At 46.2% G+C, this 22,870-nt stretch overlaps 2 protein-coding genes across 2 annotated transcripts; one reads left to right on the forward strand and one right to left on the reverse strand.

The window, feature by feature from the left end:
- The first annotated feature begins 1,263 nt into the window (after positions 1 to 1,263).
- Positions 1,264 to 10,323, forward strand: zbtb37 (zinc finger and BTB domain containing 37). The gene is made up of 4 exons (XM_079157556.1): positions 1,264 to 1,574; positions 2,492 to 3,425; positions 4,975 to 5,074; positions 5,827 to 10,323. The coding sequence occupies exons 2-4, from the start codon at positions 2,500 to 2,502 to the stop codon at positions 6,331 to 6,333; spliced, it is 1,533 nt and encodes a 510-aa protein (XP_079013682.1). The 5' UTR covers positions 1,264 to 1,574; positions 2,492 to 2,499; the 3' UTR covers positions 6,334 to 10,323.
- Positions 10,324 to 11,387: 1,064 nt separating this feature from the next.
- serpinc1 (serpin peptidase inhibitor, clade C (antithrombin), member 1) lies at positions 11,388 to 16,916 on the reverse strand (the record flags this gene model as incomplete). Its single annotated transcript, XM_079157557.1, is given in 10 exon segments — positions 11,388 to 11,798; positions 11,903 to 11,967; positions 13,192 to 13,366; positions 14,789 to 15,007; positions 15,300 to 15,437; positions 15,555 to 15,770; positions 15,859 to 16,231; positions 16,814 to 16,835; positions 16,838 to 16,895; positions 16,899 to 16,916. Coding segments are annotated over 10 exon segments (1,461 nt in total). The 3' UTR covers positions 11,388 to 11,621.
- Between the last annotated feature and the right edge of the window lie 5,954 nt (positions 16,917 to 22,870).

Consider the following 22,870-nt stretch of genomic DNA (forward strand, 5'->3'; position numbering starts at 1 on the left):
TCCTTCCACCATTTGATGTTAAAAAATCAAAGATAGGTAAAAAAAACTAAAAATGCCATCACTTCTTCCATATCTTAACATTTGTTCAGTTTTTTTTTATTTCAGCTCTGACACGTCAAAGAATACGCCCACCATGTCAAACTAAAGATCTGATTGGTTGAACACTATGACGATCAACAACATCGTCCCCATTCACTTAACCTGCACATGGATTCACTGGTGAGTCTGCAGGCCTGGGGCCTCTCTTCTACCTAGAGACACAGAGGTGAACTCTGATTGGATCAAAGCTCTACTTAAAACAAGCTGCACTGAAGCAGAGCAGCTGAGGAGCACAGTAGCTGTGCAATGAGAACATAAGATAATGGGAACAATATTTATATAAATTATAATACATGTAAGAAAAATGATGAACTAGCTCTAACGTTGTGACTGTGTTGAGGCAGCAGAGGAGGCCTTGCTGGCCCTGACGGCCCAACGCTGCTTAAAGGTCATCTGGTGATAACCAGGAGAAAATAATAACTTGGTTCTCGTCCCTTTTCTGACAAAATGTTAAACTTTAGTAGAATAATAAATGTTTAAATGATCCTCGTGGTCAGCGATCAGATCCAGGACGGAGACTCTTCAGAGGGATGACGGTCCTCGTCTTCTGCTGGGAGAACACCTGGTGGGCAGCCGGGTCCACCTGAGACTCACCTCAGAGTCCAGTGACATCAGGGGGGTGTCACACTCTTTATGCTAAGCTAGGCTAACAGACATTGTGTTTACAGAGAGGACCAGATGTATGAAGGTGGAGCATCTTGTGAGGACCGTGGTCCTGTTCTGACCCGGGTCTGTGGTGGTCTGCTGTGTTGTTGTCGGTAAGGTGTCTCACTCACAGCCAATCACAGCCGAGCACAGGTGAGCTACACCTGTGTGTGTGTGAGGAGCTTCTTTATCAACAGATACAAAAATAACTTCAAACCGATTTAGTTCAAAGTTCCACCTTTGAACAAGAAGTGATGACGTCACTGGTTGTCTGAGCAAAGACTGTGTGTGCACGTGCATGTGCGTGCGCGCGTGTGTGTGAACTCCACTTTGCCAAACTCCAAGTGCCATGATGACCCCTCTCCTCACAGATGCATGCCGGGAAGTGAAGTCTTTAAGGCCCCGGTTAAACCAGCTCTCCTACCAGGGCACGAACTACATTTCCCAGCATGCCCCGCGCGTTTTCTTCCTTCCCTCCTTCCTTCCTGCAGCCTCGGCCCTTCTGCCGTGAAAAACGAAGATGAGCACACGGAACCGAGTCTGAACCGAGTCTGACTTCCAGCGGAATGGAGGCTGAGCGGCTGCAGACGGACCGGAGGAGCCGGAGATCAGCTGCTGTTCCTCGGCCTTGAACCCGTCACGACCGCCGCTGGAGCCGCTGGAGTCCCGGAGGAGCGGCGGGAGGAGCCGCAGCCTGCCGGGCCGAGGCGGGCCGAGCCGAGCTAAGCCGAGCCGAGCCGTCGACGATGCCCAGCCAGCTGCTGCAGGACTGAAGCCTCGACAGCACCGCACCCTGAAACCAGACCCGATCTCCCCCTGTCCCCCTTCAGGTGAGAGGCATGCTGCACACCTGTAAGGCTCACCTGGTCCCCTGAGACCGTGAGACCGGCTCTGGTCTAGTTCAGGTTCCTGCTGTCAGACGTGTCGGGTCCTGATCTGGTTCTGATCTTGTCCTGGTCTGATCTGTTTCTGGGTCCTGCTGTCAGACTGGACCAGGTGAACAGTGAAACCAGGTTACGTGGTGCCTGAACCGAACCTGAAGCCTCCATGTGGATCTAGTAGGAACCAGGTGTTGACTCATCAGCTCCTCAGGTCCAGGTCTATGTCGGGCCCTGATCCAGTTCTGAGGAGAACGGGTATCAGACCAGGTGTTGAGACCAGAACCAGAACTTATAAACTCTAAATCTAAACTCAGTAAACAAACTTCTAACCAAGTACTTTAACAAGTACTTTATACTGCTACTGTGTACTTCTACTTCATATCAGAGTAAAGATTGTACTTTTTATGTTTTATCTGCTTTATTAATCTAAACTAATAAATGATGTATTATTACTCTATACTAACATATATAATACTATGTTATAATATATATTAAGAGTACTTTTACTTTTGGTACTTTAAGTATACTTTGATAGTAGTACTTCTACACAGTAGTGTTAGTACTGAAGTACTTCCAATAACTGGAGGTACATTACGAGACCTGGACCTGGTCCTGATCCTGGACCTGCACAGTCCTGTTCGTCTTCACTCACATCATCAAGAGACCAGTACTCTGTGTGAAACCTGGTCCAGGATCAGGGTTCAGGTCCCTGCTGGTTAATGACATCACTACGTACGGAGGTCAGTGATTGGACGAAGAGCTGATTGTTTCTGTGGTGTTTAGTCTGTGATGTACTCACTGAGCTGTATGTCCCGGTCCCGGTCCCGGTCCCGGTCCTGATCCTGGTCCCTGTTGTGTCCCTACAGGCTGCAGCATGGAGCGCTCCGGCAGCGTCCAGCTGGACATCCCGGACTTCAGTAACTCCGTCCTGTCTCACCTGAACCAGCTGCGTGTTCAGGGCCGTCTGTGCGACATCGTGGTGAACGTGCAGGGTCAGAGCTTCCGGGCGCACAAGGTGGTCCTCGCCGCCAGCTCGCCGTACTTCCGGGACCACATGTCTCTGGGCCAGATGAGCACCGTGTCGCTGACGGTGATCCGCAACCCGTCGGTGTTCGAGCAGCTGCTGTCCTTCTGCTACACGGGACGCCTCTGCCTGCAGCTCGCCGACATCATCAGCTACCTGACGGCCGCCAGCTTCCTGCAGATGCAGCACATCATCGACCGCTGCACCCAGATCCTGGAGGGGATCCACCTGAAGATCAGCCTGGCGGACCTGGACGAGGACTCCCGGGAGGAGGAGGCGGCTCGGGGCTCCAGGAACAGCCGGACCCTGGAGGCCGTGGTGCGAGCCGGCGGTCATCACGCCGCCGGCCTGCGGCTGCTCGGCACGAAGGGAGGCGGCGAGGCGTGCGAGGCCATCAGCCCCGCCGAAGAGACCCTCAGCCCGCCGCCGACCGTGGACCACAGCGGGCTGGAGGGGACCGGGCCCTCCGGCAGAACGGGAAAAGAACCGATCCTTCGCATTAACCGGGCCGGCCAGTGGTACGTGGAGACCAACAGCGAGCCGGAGCGGACCGGCAGCGCCGAGGAGGGCGGCGGGATGGACCGCGTGAGGATCAAGACGGAGAGGATGGAGGACTGGATCGGAGCAGGGGAGCACCAGGAGGACGGGGGGGCGGCGGAGGAGGGAACCACCGTGATGATCGACACGTCGGGACGCAGCACGCTGGTCACGGCGCCGGGCGGACCGATGGGGAACCGCAGCGCACAACCGTCCTCCAGCTTCAGTGAGACGGACCGGTGAGTCACCGCAGGAGAGCGACTTCCTGTCTGAGCCGGAGACGCACGATGACGACGGTCACGTGTTCTCGTGTTCTCACGTGTGTTTGTGTTCTCATGTGTTTGTGTTCTCACGTGTGTTTGTGTTCTCGTGTGTTCGTGTTCTCATGTTCTCGTGTTCTCACGTGTGTTTGTGTTCTCATGTGTGTTTGTGTTCTCATGTGTGTTTGTGTTCTCGTGTGTTCGTGTTCTCACGTGTGTTTGTGTTCTCGTGTGTTCGTGTTCTCATGTGTGTTTGTGTTCTCGTGTGTGTTTGTGTTCTCATGTTCTCGTGTTCTCATGTGTGTTTGTGTTCTCGTGTGTTCGTGTTCTCATGTGTGTTTGTGTTCTCATGTGTGTTTGTGTTCTCGTGTGTGTTTGTGTTCTCACGTGTGTTTGTGTTCTCGTGTGTTCGTGTTCTCATGTTCTCGTGTTCTCATGTGTGTTTGTGTTCTCGTGTGTTCGTGTTCTCATGTTCTCGTGTTCTCATGTGTGTTTGTGTTCTCATGTGTGTTTGTGTTCTCGTGTGTTCGTGTTCTCATGTTCTCGTGTTCTCGTGTGTGTTTGTGTTCTTATGTGTGTTTGTGTTCTCACGTGTGTTTGTGTTCTCATGTGTGTTTGTGTTCTCACGTGTGTTTGTGTTCTCATGTGTGTTCGTGTTCTCATGTTCTCGTGTTCTCACGTGTGTTTGTGTTCTCATGTGTGTTTGTGTTCTCACGTGTGTTTGTGTTCTTATGTGTGTTTGTGTTCTCACGTGTGTTTGTGTTCTCATGTGTGTTCGTGTTCTCATGTTCTCGTGTTCTCACGTGTGTTTGTGTTCTCATGTGTGTTTGTGTTCTCATGTGTTCGTGTTCTCATGTTCTCGTGTTCTCATGTGTGTTTGTGTTCTCGTGTGTTTGTGTTCTCATGTTCTCGTGTTCTCATGTGTGTTTGTGTTCTCGTGTGTTCGTGTTCTCATGTTCTCGTGTTCTCATGTGTGTTTGTGTTCTCGTGTGTTCGTGTTCTCGTGTTCTCACGTGTGTTTGTGTTCTCATGTGTGTTTGTGTTCTCGTGTGTTCGTGTTCTCATGTTCTCGTGTTCTCATGTTTGTGTTCTCGTGTGTGTTTGTGTTCTTATGTGTGTTTGTGTTCTCACGTGTGTTTGTGTTCTTATGTGTGTTTGTGTTCTCGTGTGTTCGTGTTCTCATGTTCTCGTGTTCTCATGTGTGTTTGTGTTCTCGTGTGTTCGTGTTCTCATGTTCTCGTGTTCTCATGTGTGTTTGTGTTCTCGTGTGTTCGTGTTCTCATGTTCTCGTGTTCTCATGTGTGTTTGTGTTCTCATGTGTTTGCATGTTTGTGTGTTCGTGTGTTCGTGTTCTCATGTTCTCATGTTCTCATGTTCTCGTGTTCTCATGTTCTCATGTGTTTGCATGTTTGTGTGTTCGTGTGTTCGTGTTCTCATGTTCTCGTGTTCTCATGTTCTCGTGTTCTCGTGTTCTCATGTTCTCGTGTTCTCATGTTCTCGTGTTCTCATGTTCTCATGTTCTCATCAGGTTCAGTCCCACTGGTAGTGTGGTCGTCCTGGCGGAGCGTCAGAGAGCGAAGAGCGAGTCACCGAGCAGAGCAGACGAGCTGCGACAGCCGAGCTCCCAGGTACTACTACTACTACTACTACTACTACTACTACTACTACTACTACTATTAGTACTACTACTGCTACTACAGTAGTATTACTACTAGTAGTACCGCTATATCGTATCTTCAGTAACCAGGTCTTGATTTCTAGGAAGAGATGTTGAGCTGATGACCTCGACAGCAGCGTCCGATTCTTTGCTCCAACATCTCCTTCAAGGAGTTCCTAGAGGAACCTCCTTTAGGTTCTAAATAATGTTCAATAAACTACAACATGCAGTGTGTTAGAAAGCCTTCAGAATAGCTTTAGTTCTCCAAGTGCGTGGAACCTTGGATCCCTAAAATCTGCCTTATAGAACCTCCTCACTGGATCTCAATGACCACTAGATCCTCCTGGATACCCCTTGAACCTCCTCAGTGGTCAGTATAATCTTACAGGATCCCTAGAACCTTCTGAACTTCCTGATTAACCACTTAAATCTCAAATGACCCCCAGAAACTCCTAAAGGAACCCGAAGAACCTTCTTAACAGCCACTAGAACCTCTCAAAGCACCTCGTCAGTAACCACAAGAACTTCTTAAAGAACCTCGTCACCGTCAGTGATTTAAGCGTCATGTGGTCCTGACTCGGTGCCCGGGTTCAGGAAGAGGTGATCGTGTTAGACCATCCAACACGTGTGTTAGACCTAAACCTGAACCCAGCTCAGAGCTCTGTGTTGATCCAGGATATAAACTCCAGTGTGATGCAGTCTGTTCTGGTTCTGGTCTTTCAGGGGGAGGAGCATGCAGCGTTCGATATGGGTGGCTATGAGGACTACCTGAGGGAGCAGGTAGGGGACCGCTGGTACCGCTACAACCCCCGGCTCACCTGCATCTACTGCTGCAAGTCCTTCAACCAGAAAGGCAGCCTGGACCGCCACATGCGGCTGCACATGGGCATCACGCCGTTCGTCTGCCGCATCTGCGGTAAGAAGTACACCCGCAAGGACCAGCTGGAGTACCACATCCGCAAGCACACCGGCAACAAGCCCTTCCACTGCCACGTCTGTGGCAAGAGCTTCCCCTTCCAGGCCATCCTCAACCAGCACTTCCGCAAGAACCACCCGGGCTGCGCCCCCCAGGAGGCCCACAGCGCCTCCCCCGAGACCACCACCGCCTCCGTCACGTCCAGGGGAGGGCCGAGCGACGAGGCCTCCCCCAGCCAGGAGGAGCCCGAGGGCGGAGGAGGCCAGTACAGCGAGGGGCCCCAGGGCTCGGTCTCCACCACGGGGCCCGACTGACCTGAGTGACGGATGGGGGGCCGCTCGGATCCTTTTGCACCTGAAGCCAACGGGACGCTGAACCGCTGACGTGGACCGGCGACGTCAAGGAGTCCGAACCCAAAGGATTTCTCCGCTTTAAACCGCATCTACCTTCACTAACCAAACCGAACAGATTTAAGCTACGATGAAGAAACGCCACACACTCCAACAACCTCACGCACCGCACGACCACGGTCCTCGTGATCCACTGATCCACGTGATCCACGTGGTCCACGTGATCCACGTGGTCCTCGTGATCCACGTGATCCACGTGGTCCTCGTGATCCACGTGATCCACGTCTGCCTCCGTCTACTTTATGTTACAGATTTCTACTTTTATATCGTGTCACAGGTTCACGACAGTCCGTCTGCTGGAACTTTGCCAAACTACTCGGTGCCAGTTCAACAGTTCAAACCCTTCATATTTGCCTTGAGACAATCTGGAGCAGCAAGGTTAACAATAATAATAATAATAATAATAATAATAATAATAATAATAATAATAATCCTGCGCGCTCTTTAAAATAGAAATATTATTTAAAAAACTACGACTGTTAGAGTTCAGTTCCAGTGTGATCAGAGCTTCTTTATTGATTAATCTACCGATCAGTTCATCAGTTCATCATCAGTTCATCAGTTCATCAGTTCATCAGTTCATCCATCAGAAGATGAATTCAGAAGATGAGAATCTTGTTTCTCATTTTTACTTCAAAATCACCTCAAATTTGTAATCGTGGTCAAAAGACAGATTTGTGTTGCAGAACAAATTCATTGGATCACTTTATTTGAAATTGAATCACTTTTGTTGTTACTGAAATAAATTACAAAACATTCTGACATAAAGTAGAGCTGCTGCTAAAACACTCTGAAGACTCTACACGGAAAATATAGAAGTTAGAAGCTGGAAAATAAGATCTAAAAATGAAGCGAACTCCTTTTAGCTCCTCCCAGAGCTTTCTACTGTAACACATGGTCTTCTCCAGCCAATCAGCTGCTCAGGTGTCACCAGAGGAAGCTCATGGGATGCAGCAGAAAGCTCCAGAAGGAGTTGAGACGGAGGTCTTTTATTCAGCGTGGTGCTGACTGAGCTCTGATCACACTGATCCAATCAACTCTTCAGCTTGTTGACGACAGACTCACAGCAGGAAGCCTCAGATAAGCTACACAGTTACCTCTCACCACTACGCAATACAGCTGCTGCTCCACCGGGGGGCGCTCTGGTCCACGGAGCTCCGGCTCCTCAAATACTTTTTATAAACACACGTTTCATTGGTTTTTTTGTTTCTTGGACGCTTTTTTTTGTTTGTTTTTGCTCTGACAATGTTTGAGACGGATGACAGAGGCTTCAGGACCGGATCAGGACCGGATCAGGACCGGATCAGGACCCGTTTCTGTTAATGATGCGTTAAATCTGCTGCACCAAAATAGAAACACACTAAAACTAACGATGACGCATAACTTTAAAATCAATCCGGGAGAATTAACAGAAGATACGCAGCAAGCTGTGTCATCTTCATAATGGAGGCCAATTATGCTAAGTTGCTAACATTAGCTTGCAAGCTAACAGGTTTTATTTTTTCCCTTAATTATCATGCAGCAGTTCAAAGCTCAAACCACAGAGTTCCGTAGCATAAAGAGCTAACGTTCGTTACCTCGTCAGCCACCTGAAGCTAGCAGATGTAACTGAATATTAGCTTGCTAGCTTACTGCTTTTTGCTTACTCATCATGTTTAGAACAATTACAATTCATTCATTCATGCTAATAAGTAACAACTGTGAGCTAGTTAGCAAACCTTTACCAAACTGTTTGTCTTACTCGTCGTCATGATTGTGAGCTGATTAGTTAATGTAAATTAACTGTTTATCTATTTTTCTTTAGGCAGACACAGAACATTAGCATTAGCTCACATGCTAGCTGATTTCAACAACTCGCAACATTATGTTCCTGAAAGAAGTGCACAAAAAAATCACTGTTAATCTTCAAGCTGTTATGCTAGCATTAGCTTGCAAGCTAACTGAACAACGATTGTATTCTACTGGCCCAGAACTACATTTAGTTAAAAGAGCTAATGTGTGTGAGCTAGTTAGCTAACGTTGAGCTCTACTATTTAACGTGTTTCTGATGGATATCATTTTCATCTCTCTGTGTAGGTCCAGGTTGTGTTTAGCTTAGCGTAGCACAAAGACTGGTAGCAAGGGGAAACTACTAGCCTAGCTGTACATTTGATATGTTGACTCTAGCTAATGCTAACAGGCAGTTAGCTTTTCACACGTGCAGTAGAGGCGACGCGTCATGATGACAGGCGGTCCTGATCGGGTCGCTGATCGGGTCCTGATTGGGAGCTACCGGACCAGGAGCCGGACCCCGTCAGACCAGATGGATGTAGTAGACCACGGAGCTGGACTAGAACTAAACCCTCCAGGGGTCAAAGGTCGGACCGCGGCCATGTTGGTTCTCCAAAACACAACGTCAGCACTTATCAGAGGACGAGGATCAAAAGCAGAACTTTATATAGAACCACATATTCAGAGACATATTTAAACTAGTATGAATACTAATGAGCTGGTAGCACAGCGGCTGTTACTGTTGTTTTCTACACGGCCGGGAATCAGATGTTTTTTATGCAAATGAAGCCAGCGGCTCCGTGTTCTCTTCAGGCCAAACAGGAAGTATCAGGTACACAGTTTACCTTTGTCTACGTAGCACGATGCTAACGGCTAACCTCAAGGCGAGCTACGCAGAAGCTCACCTGTAAATAAAGGCTGACACACACACAGACACATATACATATACACACACTCACACACAGACACATATACACACACTCACACACAGACACATATAGACACATACACAACCAGGGCTGGGCAACGTGGAATAAATCCTCAGTTGTCATGACAACCTCAAAGTACCACGGTAACAGAGAGTATTGCTTCCTGATTGACGGCCGACTGTTGACTCAGTTAAATAGTTTGTTTACGGCTCGTTAGAAATATTTTATAAAATGAATCTAGACTATAACTATTAATTTACCTTCTTTACATTATAAAATCTTACAAAACATGAAATTAAAGTTTATGTAGAAAATATAGTGGGAGGAGTCTTTACACCTGTAACCACACCCATCAGTGATGTCACAGCGTACAGGAGTACACCTGTACATCACTGCAGCCAGGAGACGATAAATTAACTTCTTTATTTTATTCTGTTACAGACGATTCAAACTGGTTTCATTCTATTTTAATGTCTTTAAACTGATGAAGACCACGATGCTCAGCTCTGGAACCAGAACCACATCAAACCATTAAACACAAACTCAGAATTATGAAACAAACAAAGTTTCATTTTTATCGGTTTCTTCATAAACCAGATTGAACTGGTCCAGACCGCCTCGTGTCCTCAGAACTGTTTACATCACATCAGTCCAGTCTAGTCTGGTTCAGTCTAGTCTAGTCTGGTTCAGTCTGGTTCAGTCTAGTCTGGTTCAGTCCGGTCTATCTGGAATCTATAAAGGAGAAGTGGGATCAGAGTTCAGGTCCGATGGACCTCCATGTTGTTTTAAAGTGGATCAGGATCAGAACAGATTTACTGTGAAGTCACTTTTCTTTTATTCCGTTCAATAAGAATCAAACACATAAATGTGACGTTTGTTCTGGTTCTGATATAAAGGATCCGACTTCTCCTCCTCGACAGTTCTTCAGATTCAAACTGTGAAAACAGCTCAACCTCATCTTCATCCTCGTCTTCATCACTCTGGTCCTCATGGAGTCACAACCAGGTCTCATGTTTTATAGTTTTATTATATCCAGTAAACATGTCTAATTAAGAATCAAATCATTTCTATACTTAATGAGATTACTCTTTACTGTTCCTCACATATACGGTAATATATCAAAGAAGAAGGTTCTGGTTTATGTTGCATGTCTCTGTTTGAGGGTTTAAATGTGAAGCAGCTTCTGTCACCTCGACCACTCACAGGAAATAAAGCACTTTACGTGTCCACTCGCCTCCTTCTTTACCCACAATGCAGCTGGCTATGAACAACAATTACCATATTATGTGCTTAATATATTCATAAAGATGTGAAGCGGATATAATGAGAATATTGTTTGAATTACATTTAGGAGATTATTTAGCAAATCACGTCCGCTAAGAGGATACTTAGAGAGCAGGAGGGAGCGCTAGAGGCTAGCTAGCCTGTTCCAGATGCTAACTAGCCCCTTCTGGAGACTAGCTAGCCTGTTCCAGATGCTAACTAGCCCCTTCTGGAGACTAGCTAGCCTGTTCCAGATGCCAACTAGCCCCTTCTGGAGACTAGCTAGCCTGTTCCAGATGCCAACTAGCCCCTTCTGGAGACTAGCTAGCCTGTTCCAGATGCTAACTAGCCCCTTCTGGAGACTAGCTAGCCTGTTCCAGATGCTAACTAGCCCCTTCTGGAGACTAGCTAGCCTGTTCCAGATGCTAACTAGCCCCTTCTGCAGACTAGCTAGCCTGTTCCAGATGCTAACTAGCCCCTTCTGGAGACTAGCTAGCCTGTTCCAGATGCTAACTAGCCCCTTCTGGAGACTAGCTAGCCTGTTCCAGATGCTAACTAGCCCCTTCTGTAGACCAGCAGCTGTCCTCTCTGGTGAAGTATTCTTCCAGCGGCTTGGTGGTCGGCTGGTCTCTTAGTCGGCTAACAATCAGTTGATTCTATGGACAGATTCTCCAAAAAAAACAACAACACTTTAACTTTTGTGCGCATCATAAGATTTTAATATATGAAGTCATTCAGCATTAAAAAGGATAAAAAAGACTTCTAAAGGTTTCTAAAGGAGCTCCAGGAGAGTTAGTGACTGTGCGTATTAAGAGAAACTCAACTGTAGCTAAGGTGTTCAGAGAATGGTTCTATTATATATATATATACACATATATATATATATATATATATATATGTGTATATATATACCTTAGCTTAGCTTAGCTACATTCTTAGCTGATGCGTTTCTTGAACTCACGTCTTCATTCAGAGCTTTAACGAGGAAGGAAGACAGACAAGACTTTTGATTCTCTACTCTTTATATCTTTATACTAGTTTTAACACAAACTGACGCTCTAAAGAATCTTGATTTGTGTAATTGAAACAGCATCAGAACGAGACATTATCCCTCTGAGACCAGGTCCCATGGTGAATACGCTCTCTGCTGGTCTGATGGTGGAAATCAAACATTTACTGAACGATTGTTTTTTACGTGGTCTCGTCTTGGTGTGGCTGCTGGATCGGGTCTCACTGATCGCAGGGGTCGGCCACTCTGGCGGTGAACAGCAGGGCGTTGATGGTGGACTCTCTGATGAGCAGCAGGAACGGCCGGTCGGCCTGAAACACCTCCCGGTTTAAGTTGAGGGAGCGACCGACGGCCACGACGGCGGTCGCTGCTGCCGCCTCGCTGCCCTCCTCGTTCACCTGGAGACCACAAAGCACATCGTTCAGGGTCCTGTGGACCAGACAAGTCTGTTGCCCTGGCTCAGGGTCTCAGGTCCTGAACCACCTGTGCATCAGTGACTGACCTCCAGGAAGGCTTTATGGAAGGCGTCTGAGATGTGGAGCCCTTCACTTCCGTCCTCCAGCATTCCTGAAACAAACAAACAAACAAACAAACAAACAAAGATCAATAGAAACATTCAAAACAAACAGAAATAAACAGAAAAGCCCCGATCAACAAAACAAAGAAGAATGAAGAATAAACCTTTATACCAGAACATTTGTAATGTGAAGGTTTTGAGTAACAAAAACAAGATTCAACCAGCAACCCCACGCTGTCCTTTGAGTACCTGAACGCCCCACGCTGTTCTTTGAGTACCTGAACGCCCCACGCTGTTCTTTGAGTACCCGAACGCCCCACGCTGTCCTTTGAGTACCTGAACGCCCCACGCTGTCCTTTGAGTACCCGAACGCCCCACACTGTCCTTTGAGTACCTGAACGCCCCACGCTATCCTTTGAGTACCTGAACGCCCCACGCTGTCCTTTGAGTACCCGAACGCCCCGCGCTGTCCTTTGAGTACCGGAACGCTCCACGCTGTCCTTTGAGTACCTGAACGCCCACGCTATCCTTTGAGTACCTGAACGCCCCACGCTGTCCTTTGAGTACCCGAACGCCCCACGCTGTCCTTTGAGTACCCGAACGCCCCACGCTGTTCTTTGAGTACCTGAACGCCCCACGCTGTCCTTTGAGTACCCGAACGCCCCACGCTGTCCTTTGAGTACCTGAACGCCCCACGCTGTCCTTTGAGTACCCGAACGCCCCACGCTATCCTTTGAGTACCCGAACGCCCCACGCTGTCCTTTGAGTACCTGAACGCCCCGCGCTGTTCTTTGAGTACCGGAACGCTCCACGCTGTCCTTTGAGTACCCGAACGCCCCACGCTGTTCTTTGAGTACCTGAACGCCCCACGCTGTCCTTTGAGTACCCGAACGCCCCACGCTGTCCTTTGAGTACCTGAACGCCCCACGCTGTCCTTTGAGTACCTGAACGCTCCACGCTGTCCTTTGAGTACCTGAACGCCCCACGCTGTCCTTTGAGTACCTGAACGCCCCACGCTGTCCTTTGAGTACCTGAACGCTCCACGCTGTCCTTTGAGTACCTGAACGCCCCACGCTGTCCTTTGAGTACCTGAACGCCCCACGCTGTCCTTTGAGTACCTGAATCGTGAAGGTCTTCCTTTAAAGCCTCCAGCTGGAAGGTGTTGATTGTTAAAATATTGTTATGTTATTAATATGTTTTGAAATATTGATGATGAATGTGGAACCCGTGGAGGAACTTCCCAAACACTAATGGATGATGATGATGAAGATCACCTGGCAGACTGGCCCTGTCAGAGCTGAACAGGTCCGTCAGTCCCATGTCCTGCAGCTTCTCCTTCAGACTGAAGCTGTCCTCCAGCCTGAAGCGAGGCACGTGGACCGCCACCGAGGTCTCCGTCATCGCATCCAACCAGGACGTCAGTTTGTTCAGGTCCAGACTCTCCTCCACCTGCACACACAACGCCACACATTTAAACACACAACACTAACACACACCACCATCATCATCATCATCATCATCATCATCATCATCATCATCATCATCTCATCTTTAGATAACAGTCACCACGATGAGGTTTGTTCATGTTCAGTCATAATCTGGTTCTTTGATAGAAAAATTAAAAAAGATAAACTACTACACCTGTTAACCAAGAGAACCGTTAACATGTTTATTAGTTATATTAGTTAACAGGTGTGTAGGAGCCATATTCTATTTGCTATTACATATTTACATGTTTAACTTTAATCACATCTGTTTCTACTTTGAATGTTATTAGGATGTTGTTATAGTAAGAAATATACGTAAGTGTCAGACTGACTGATGTGGATTAACCTGCGGATCCTTAAAGTGTGCGCGAGGTAATCAGGATACTTTTAGGAATAAAGGAAGTCGTTTCACTAACACATATGGAGGAAATTGTATCAATAAAAACACGTATTGCTTTCAACTACGAGCGGCATCGATGTGAGCTTTGTGCTCCGGACCAGAAACACGTCAACAGGTTTACAAGTCTGACAAACTCATTTAACTAGTTATATTAGTTGTCATTTAACTAGTTCTATTAGTTAACTCATTTAACTAGTTATATTAGTTGTCATTTAACTAGTTCTATTAGTTAACTCGTTTAACTAGTTCTATTAGTTGTCATTTAACTAGTTATATTAGTTAACTCATTTAACTAGTTATATTAGTTAACTCATTTAACTAGTTATATTAGTTAAGTCATTTAACTAGTTATATTAGTTAAGTCATTTAACTAGTTTCATTAGTTAACCCATTTAACTAGTTACATTAGTTAACCCATTTAACTAGTTACATTAGTTAACTCATTTAACTAGTTAAATGAGTTAACTCATTTAACTCGTTATATTAGTTAACTAATTTAACTCGTTATATTAGTTAACTCATTTAACTAGTTATATTAGTTAATTCATTTAACTAGTTATATTAGTAAACTCATTTAACTAGTTATATTAGTTAACTCATTTAACTAGTTACATTAGTTAACTCATTTAACTAGTTATATTAGTTAACTAATTTAACTAGTTACATTAGTTAAGTCATTTAACTAGTTATATTAGTTAACTCATTAACTAGTTACATTAGTTAAGTCATTTAACTAGTTACATTAGTTAACTCATTTAACTAGTTATATTAGTTAACTCCAGAGGAGGACCAGAGGGGGAACAGAGGAGGACCAGAGGAGGACCAGAGGGGGACCAGAGGAGGACCAGAGGAGGACCAGAGGGGGACCAGAGGAGGACCAGAGGAGGACCAGAGGAGGACCAGAGGAGGACCACAGGAGGACCAGAGGGGGACCAGAGGAGGACCAGAGGGGGACCGATCAGAGTTCCCTCACTCAGTTCTTACTTTAGTCAGTGTGGTGTCTTTGCTCGGCAGGATGATCACCATGGTGATGTCGTCTCCACGGTACGGCATCTCCAGCAGCTGCACCTGGTCGTCGGGAAAGTACCGGTACCTGAACCTGGTCTCCTGGTACATCATGTTGACCGAGCAGGTCCGACTCCCGCTGACATGGAAGTCCGACACGTACGCGTTGTCTTTGTTGAACTTGTTCTTCCACTGACCCTGAGAGAGGACAATGAAAACATGAATGATGCAATCTCAGAACATTGAGGATGAAGCCGCGTGGCGGACAGAACAAAAGCATCGACACCAAGACACCACCGTTAGAGATCAAAGTGAGAGCTCTGCAGATGTAACCAGTCCCTCATGCAGACCAGGTCCTGCTTCATATCTCTAAATATAAACAAAGTGAGTATATTTCTTTCCAAACATTGAATTGGGGACCAGCAGGGACCTGAAACAGCAGAACCAGGCTCCATAGCTTCAGGTGTGAATGAGGTACCAGCTCAGGTACCTTGAAGTAGATCGTGTTGACGAGGACCAGGATGGTGTTGGAGTCCAGCGCCCCTGCTGGCAGTGTGTCCTGGATCAGGTTCTCCGTCTTGTTGGAGATCCAGTTGTTGATGGTGACCCGGGCCTTCTCCGGGTTCTCCTGCAGCACAGAACCGGGGTTATAAGTATAACCTCTGTCAGATACCTTAAGGTCTGAACCCTGAGTGGTTCAGGTCATAGGGAGGTGAAGCGGACTCGTTTTAGACTCCAACGTTACCTTGAAGTTGAGAGGCATCAGCTTGGCCCCGTACACGGTCTCGCTGATGTTCTGGTACGTCTCGTTGAAGACCAGAGACTTGTCTCCGAACAGCCGGTTAGCGGAGATCAGCTCCGTGGTCTCGTCCTTCTTTCTGTACAGACGACAGTTGAGTTTGGCGAAGAAGAAGTGGACCTGGTCCGAGGTCTTCTCTTTGATGGAGTCAAACTCAAACACCTGAAGACAGAAACGCAGACGGGGTTTTAATCTGCTGCAGTGACACGACGACTGCAGCTTTCTCTGTGAGCCTGATAACAACAGAGACCTCCATGATCTGCTGCAGCGTCTGGTTGCAGGCGCCCAGCTTGGTCATAGCGAAGGCGGTGGAGATGCTGATGGGGGACATGAAGATGTTGGACTCGGGGGCCTTGCTGAGGGCCAGCTGTTTGTACAGCGACAGAGCGAAGCGGCTGTTGGCCTTGGACAGCTCCCAGACTCGGGGGTTGGTGGACTCTGGGACCGGATCGGTCTCCGGGGTCGGACCCTCGCCGGCCTCGGCCTCGGGGTCGGGGCTGCGGTAGATGCAGCGCGGCTCCAGAGGAAGGTCTCTGGGTTTGGCGCTGCAGATGTCCGGATGGAAGGCGAAGGAGACGAGAGGCAGTGACGCCAGAACCAACAGCCAATCAGCAGCCTTCATTCTGCACAGAGAGCCAATCAGAGGAGAGCTTAGATCACAGTTCTATTAAAGAGCATTTCCTTTTATTTATTGTTTCTATTTCATTTGCTGCCTCGTGTGAAGCGCTTTGTAGAAGATTTATTATTAGTTTTTCTGACAGAAGGTCGACACCGAATCACAGTAAAAAGCTTAAATATGTTGTTTTTTAAGAGCAAGAAACACAAATAAACTTCTGAAGATAAAGATTTTAAACCAGACACCATTTAAAAAATAAACATTACGATCATTGATGATTTTCTCATGATTCAGAGAAAAGTTTCCTCAGTTTGATTTCAACAGATTCAACACTCAAAGCGTTCAGTTTAATTTAACATTAATTACTAACTACTGAAATGTCACGAAAAATGTTTTTTTGTATTCTGATTTTGTTCTAAATCTTTGAGAGAAATTAAACTCAGATTTGAAAAATATTGTTTTTATACTAAACAGAAAAGAGAAAACGGGGAATCAAACCCATCCGACCAGGAGATGAATAACTTCTCTGTCTCAGGATTAAAGACGATGAACGAGGATCCATCAGGAGGATTAGCTGTTAAACTCTTACCTGAACAAGTAGACGGTGGAGTCTGTGAGACGTGTGAGGTTTGAGCTGAACTCAGGTCAGTGTCCTGCAGAGCGCTCAAACATCACAGCAACCTTTGAGACATCGAGCGTCTGCTGGTCAACATGTGGACACAAAGATCAGCGATCAATAACTGTGACGCTGCAGGACGTAAACACACAACAAGCTTCAGGACGACGAGTTAATCCAGATCATTCAGGATAATTAGATCTTTGTGTCTGTGTGTCACTGCTGTATTATAGAGATAATACGTGTTATTCTCCTGGTGTCCACTAGAGGCATCACTGCTGTATTATAGAGATAATACATGTTATTCTCCTGGTGTCCACTAGAGGCATCACTGCTGTATTATAGAGATAATACATGTTATTCTCCTGGTGTCCACTAGAGGCATCGCTGCTGTATTATAGAGATAATACATGTTATCCTCCTGGTCTCCACTAGAGGCATCGCTGCTGTATTATAGAGATAATACATGTTATTGTCCTGGTGTCCACTAGAGGCATCGCTGCTGTATTATAGAGATAATACATGTTATTCTCCTGGTGTCCACTAGAGGCATCGCTGCTGTATTATAGAGATAATACATGTTATTCTCCTGGTGTCCACTAGAGGCATCGCTGCTGTATTATAGAGATAATACATGTTATTGTCCTGGTGTCCACTAGAGGCATCGCTGCTGTATTATAGAGATAATACATGTTATTCTCCTGGTGTCCACTAGAGGCATCACTGCTGTATTATAGAGATAATACATGTTATTCTCCTGGTGTCCACTAGAGGCATCACTGCTGTATTATAGAGATAATACATGTTATTCTCCTGGTGTCCACTAGAGGCATCACTACTGTATTATAGAGATAATACATGTTATTCTCCTGGTGTCCACTAGAGGCATCACTGCTGTATTATAGAGATAATACATGTTATTCTCCTGGTGTCCACTAGAGGCATCACTGCTGTATTATAGAGATAATACATGTTATTCTCTTAGTGTCCACTAGGGGCATCACTGCTGTATTATAGAGATAATACATGTAATTCTCCTGATGTCCACTAGAGGCATCACTGCTGTATTATAGAGATAATACATGTTATTCTCCTGGTGTCCACTAGGGGCATCACTGCTGTATTATAGAGATAATACATGTAATTCTCCTGGTCTCCACTAGAGGCATCGCTGCTGTATTATAGAGATAATACGTGTTATTCTCCTGGTCTCCACTAGAGGCATCGCTGCTGTATTATAGAGATAATACATGTTATTCTCCTGGTCTCCACTAGAGGCATCACTGCTGTATTATGGGTTTCTGCAGTGAATCAATGTTTAAAATCAATGACATCAGCAGATTGTTCCCTAGAATTTATGCAGGAAATGATTCAATGTTTGTTTGACAGCATGAAGCTAATGTTAGCGTGCTACTGTTAGCATGTTATCTTACATTCAGGTAGGTGGGTATCTAGAAGATAAAGTCTTCACCATCATCCCGTCTCTGCTGCAGGACGAGCTGTCAGCTCCGCCTGCAAGTGGATCACAGACTTCCTGTCTGACAGGAAGCAGCACCTGAAGCTGTCTCAGCCTCCCGGACCATCAGCACCGGTTCCCCTCTGCTCTTCTCCCGGTTCACCGACAGCTGCACCTCCAGTCACCAGTCCGCCAAGCTCCTGAAGGTCACGGATGACACCACCCTCACTGGACTCCTCTCTGGTGGGGACGAGTCCGCCTACAGGTGGGAGACTACCTGGTGACCTGGTGGTCTGACCAACCTGGAGCTCAACGCTCATAAGACAGTGGAGATGGTTGTGGATTTTAGGAAGAACGCAGCCCCCCCCCCCCCCCCCATCTCACCCTGGACATGAACTGTTGGAGCCCCTTCCATCTGGCAGGAGGCTGAGGTCCATCAGGACCAAGACCTCCATCAGGACCAAGACCTCACGCCACATGAACAGCTTCTTCAGTTGGACTCATTAACAAAGACCAGGACCCCCAGGACCCCCAGGACCCCCTCCTACCCGTGCACCTCCCTTCTGTGTTTCTGATTTAAACACTTTAACGTCTCAGTAGTTTAACGTTCTTTGTTGTATTTCACACTAACAGGTTCCTACTGATGGCTTCATGTTCTGCACCATAAACGGTTCTGATTGTGATTTAAAGACGTTGAACTTCCTGTCGGCTCCTTCATCATCGCTAGATTTCAAATTAAACATTTTGGAAAATATTATTTTTCTCAAATGTCCCACGAGTCCTCAAACATTAATAACAAACACGTATCCAGGTATTAAAAGTAGTAGAATTTGGTTGTGGGGGCTTCCGGTTCCGCCACTGAGAGGATGACAGCTTAATTCTCGAGCTCCCCGACGGTTTTGTGATATAACCCCAACAAAACGGTAGTTTTACCAATACCAGTGCAACTTGTGTTTAATAATGGAGAAAGGGGTTATTACTAGAAGTAGGACGACAACAAACATGATTGAATATGATCCCGAACTGGGACAAGACAGCCTGAACTTCGAGACTTCAGAAAAGATAACCGGGTTCAACTCACAGACATTAAACAAGAATTGAAGAGAGCAAACAACAGACTGGACGAGGCAGAGGGGAGAATAGAGGAAACTGAGTCTGTGCTTCAAGCAACATCAACGCTAATTAAGCGGCTAATGCAGCGCCAAGCTAATCTGGAAGCCAGGCTGATAGACCAGGAGGGCCGAGCGGTAGGGATAATTTAAGGGTTTACGGAATACCCGAAGATAAAGAGGGCACCGACATGGCTGGTTTTCTGGATAACCTGCTAAAAACCGCGCTCGACCTCCCCCGTGACAGAGACCTCAGAATAGAACGGGCACACCGAGCACCGGCACCAAAGCCCAGCGGGCCGCAGGCAAAGCCCCGATCGATGGTGGTCAAGTTCGGGAGTTTCCGGATGAAGGAAGAAGTGCTCCGGAGAGCGCGGCAAAAAAAAGAAGTCTCTTACAACAATGCTCGCTTCTACGTTGACCATGACTTCCCCCCGAAGTGCTGAAGAAACGCGGTGAATACGCCGAAGCCAAAAAAGTACTGAAAGAAAAACGAATCAAGTTTCAGACACCGTATCCCGCAAGGATGCGGGTCTTCTACGAGGATGCGGGTCTTCTACGAGGATGGCACTCGGCTGTTCGAGGATGCTGCAGATGCAACGAGAGACGTGGCCTCACGAGGATTTCCAGTGACGGTGGTGAGGTCCTCCGCTGCTCCGGACCAAGAGGAGATCCGGCTCCTGTCTACCTGCAGGTGGCCGGGAGACGACAAGACCGGAGTGACGACCAGGAACCCGGTGCAGCGGACGGCTGCACACAACCCGAAAAACCCCACTAATACCCCAACACCTCAATACAAGGATAAACTCCAGGAACTCAGAAGGCGATCCCCCACGAGAGGACACTGATGATCCTCCACAGAGACGCAGATAAGTGGTAACAGACTCCTGGGTGATAGAGTTTAGTTTTAGGACTGCTCTGGTGGCCCGGTGCTCTAAATAGGCGACCGTTCCTACAGCTCTATTTTCTGGTTAATTAAAGCAGTCGGGACTTGTTAATTAGCTTGTTATTCATGGATTATTTTTATTTCTTAGTGTGGATTTTGGCTAACATGCGGCCACACTTTAGGGCCCCACCTCTGACTCTATAAAGTCCTCTAACATCAGAAACAGCTGTTCTAAACCGTGTCGGTGATGTTCCGTTAAAAGCTGTTTCACGTTCTTTGTTCTGTTTGTTTCTTGGGAGAGATGTTCTCAGTGTACTTTATGTTAGTAGGGATGTTGGGAGAGGTTCCATCTGTGATGATCGATGTCTGAAACTATGAATAAGAGCGTCTTAAGGTCATTTCATTTAATGTAAAAGGGATTTTAAACCCAGCTAGAGAAGTCAAATACTGTCAAAAATGAAAAAGGCAAATGTGCTCTTACAAGAGACACACCTCACCCCATCAGAACATGAAACATTAAAGAGGATGGGGTTCTCAAGGGTATATTATTCATCTTATAAATCAGGCCGTAGGAGAGGCGGAGCAATTTTAATATCACAAAAAGTATCATTTGAACTAACTTCAATGGAAACAGACAAGGAGGGGAGATACATACTAGTCTCTGGAGAAATAGATGGTGTTACAATAACTTTATGTAATATTTATGCCCTGGAAGTGACTTTGTTTCTACAGAAAGACATTTGATTTAATGATCGGAGCCTCAGGAATCGTCATGTGGTGGAGATTAGAATATCCGTCTTAACCCAAAACTAGACTCATCACAAAATGTCACCACGACATCGGTGCATAGAAAGATGAATGTCCTAATGGAAGAACTGTGCATATTAGATCTATGGAGAGACTTCTACCCATCAGGCCGCGGTTATACTTTCTACTCATGCCCCCATGATACGTACTCAAGGATCGACTATCTTTGTGCTAAAGAGAGATCGCCACAGAATGCACAGCTGTGATATCAGAAGTATTGATTTATCTGATCATGCACCTCTGTGCTGCACGGTGCATATTAGCGATAAGGTAGAAAAACACTGTGGAGGTTAAACACAAGTATCTTAAACAACCTGCAATTTAAGACCCAAATGAGAAAGGAAATAAAAATATTTCTGGAAGAAAATGATAACGGGGAGGATGACTCAGCGATAGTATGAGACGCCTTAAAGCGTCATCAGAGGAGAATCATCTCTATTAAACAATTACGACTACTAAACCTTAATAAAGAATTAAAAGATCTCCAGATACAGCATAAAAGAGAACAAAAGACAAATGTGTTGACAAAAATGAAGAAAGTCAGGAACGAAATAAATCTATTATACTCAGGAAACTGAAAAAAAAAAGATATTTACAAAACAGAAATATTCTGAGTCCGGCTGAAAATCAACAAAACTTCTGGTGAGAAAGCTGCAAAAACAACGAGCGGATAACACGATATACAAAATAAGGGATCCAGTTTCTAAAACTAGACATTATAAGAAAGATGAATTACAAAATGCCTTTAAAAAGTACTACAGACCTCTACACACACAACCACAACTAGAGGGAGAACAACAAATTAGCGAATTCCTCAATTCCCTCAACCTCCCTCAACCTCCCTCAACCTCCCTCAACCTCCCTGTTCTATCAGAAGAACTAAATCAGATTTTAACAGCAGCGGTAACTGAGACAGAACAGCGCCATCTCCAGGCTGAAAGCAAATAAGTCACCCGGTCCAGACGGCCTCCCTTCAGAGGTACAAGACATTCTGTTTGAGCTACTACCGAGCCTTCTTAGGGCCAAAATGCCTCCATCGTGGAGCGAGGCAGTGATCTCTGTGATCCACAAGGAAGGAACAGATAAAGTGGATCTTACAGACCGATCTCAGTGCTGAATGTGGACTACAAATTATACACAGCCATCCTTCCACAACTCTTACATAATGACCAGACTGGCTTTATCTCACAAAGACAAACTCACGATAGCATCAGGCTGCACATACTGAACCACATCCAACAGAATCCTCTTGAAGCCGACCGAGTCAGTCTGGATGAAGGTCTTCCATTCAGTGAGCTGGCCTTTCTTATATCAAGTCCTTGAAAGATGTCTCATGCACAACAATATTATTAAAGGCATTCGTACACTATATACTAAACCATCGGCCTGGATAAAAATCAATGGGTATCTCTCAGAGACCATTACACTAGAGCGCGGAACAAGACCGGGATGCCCGATCTCTCCACTGCTTCCTGCTCTTCATAGAGAGCCTCTGAGCCAATGAGGAGACAGGAAGCATCAAAGCATTTGTATAAAGGGATCGGACCACAAGGTGCCCTGTATGCTGACGATGTCTTGATTTATCTAAGTACCCCCCCAACTCCTTTTCTGAATTAATGAACCTTCTAAAAACATTTGGTAGATATGCAGGATATAAACTAAATCTCCAAAAAACACAAATCTTGACTTTTAACTGTACACCTCCGAAAAACATTGAAGATAAATTTCCCTTTAACCGGGACCAGAACTCTCTGAAATACGTAGGAATACAC

This window comes from Pholis gunnellus, assembly GCF_910591455.1.
Source record: "Pholis gunnellus genome assembly, chromosome: 4".
In the NCBI taxonomy this organism is placed as follows: Eukaryota; Metazoa; Chordata; class Actinopteri; order Perciformes; family Pholidae; genus Pholis; species Pholis gunnellus.